Source organism: Sphaeroforma arctica (assembly GCF_001186125.1).
Source record: "Sphaeroforma arctica JP610 unplaced genomic scaffold supercont1.3190, whole genome shotgun sequence".
NCBI lineage: Eukaryota > Ichthyosporea > Ichthyophonida > Sphaeroforma > Sphaeroforma arctica.
The window spans coordinates 1-1,753 of NW_014037368.1; the positions used below are offsets into that span (position 1 = coordinate 1).

The 1,753-nt window shown below is 40.6% G+C and overlaps 1 protein-coding gene across 1 annotated transcript; it reads right to left on the reverse strand.

Moving 5' to 3' along the window:
* Positions 1-90: 90 nt before the first annotated feature.
* SARC_13361 (hypothetical protein) lies at positions 91-1,553 on the reverse strand (the record flags this gene model as incomplete). Its single annotated transcript, XM_014292509.1, has 3 exons — positions 91-200; positions 662-893; positions 1,515-1,553. Coding segments are annotated over 3 exons (381 nt in total), but the record flags the coding sequence as incomplete, so codon positions are not given.
* Between the last annotated feature and the right edge of the window lie 200 nt (positions 1,554-1,753).

Genomic DNA, 1,753 nt, shown 5'->3' on the forward strand with positions numbered 1-1,753 from the left:
CACACACACACACACACACACACACACACACACACATATATATATATACATACATAAATATATATATATATATCGAATTATACAACGTACCGTAGGGCAGGAGTCCGGCCTGTCTAACCTAACCCCTTTCTTCAGTTGAACGAGCAAGCCGAAGTAGTTCATCCCCGAATAGGGCATTGCTTTGCAGTCCGAGAACACCTCTGCGCAATGAGTTGTGGCAGTATGTTGGCGGATTAGTTGATGCGATTTGGTTGAATATTAAACGTTATATATCATGCATATAACACGAGGTAGTAACTAGTTATCAGATATATGACGGAAAGTCTAGTCTAAGGGTTTAGGTATATAAAACCCTAATCCTAAAACCCTATACGGATAGTTTAGTCTAAGAGTTTAGGGATATTAAACCCTAATACTAAAACCCTAAACGGATAGTCTAGTCTAAGAGTCTATGGATAGTAAACCCTAACCCTAAACCCTAACCGAGCAGCGTAGCAGTAGAAAGCCAAGAAAGACTGTAGCATAATAATGTGCGAAATTAGTATTTGCCTCCCAAAAAATATAGTGCACGGATGTTATACTTCAACTTTGTAGGAAGGTATATATATTCTTGATGAATTCAGATACATACTTAGACAATTAAAGTGGCACACAGACATACCCCAGATGGTGACGCCGTATGACCAAACGTCGCTGGCCTGTTGGAGTACGTGGACAATTTGTTGAGAACATGAGTTATTTGTTGAGAACAGGAGTAGCCTGTTGGAGTACATGAGTAGCCCGTTGGAGTACATGAGTGGCCTGTTAGAGTACATGAGCAGCCTATTGGAGTACATGGGTAGCTTGTTGAAATACACGAGTAATCTGTTGGAGTACATGAGTTGTATGTTGAACTACACGAGTAGTATATTGGAGTGCATGCGTAGTGTTAGTAGGGTAGGTACACTTTCGTATGTATAAGTTCAGTATATTCTGTATGTGTATATACAGATTGGAGACTTAAGCATATATATGCATTCATATGTTCGTGTGTGAGTATCATACACATGAACCAACGCATGGTCGACTCACCCAACGCATGGTCGACTCACAGATAATCATACAATACTTCTGCATACATACTCTCACTTCGTTCGTATATGTTGAGCATGGTGTGAAATGGCACAACTACATGTGCACAATAGGTGGCCCGATAACCGTACGCCCTGCGTACGCATACTCAATACATGCGTGTATATACGAAGAGTTGAATATATACATGACACGCCTAGATGCAATTATAAATACGTATTTGAAGATCTCGACTTACCCAGCACGACATTTCAAACGTATGCATATACACAACTGGACAAGCCATTCACTCTCCATAATATAATATATGTGCGAATGAGTTATGTGCATGCTTGTAAGAAGGCTCTTTACCCAGGACTACAATACAAGCGAACTCACACACAACGATACAAGCTGTTCTCCTCCAATGTATAGCACTATGAGCTCATTAGGCGTGTACGTACCTGTGAGAACTTCTTGTCGGCAAGTGATTCTGGTGCCATCCTATAGTCCAATTTGGTGCAGTTTACATATAAGGAAAGAGTCAGCATGTATCCAAAAATAAAGAAAGAAAGAAAAAGGAAGGAAGTAGTGGGATTGAAATGTCAATACATGCACTTCACTGCGGGCACGAAGACGGCCGGTGAGAGCTATATGCGAGATAATTGATTTTGAACAGTCATGTTTTGAGCGTAGTGCAGGA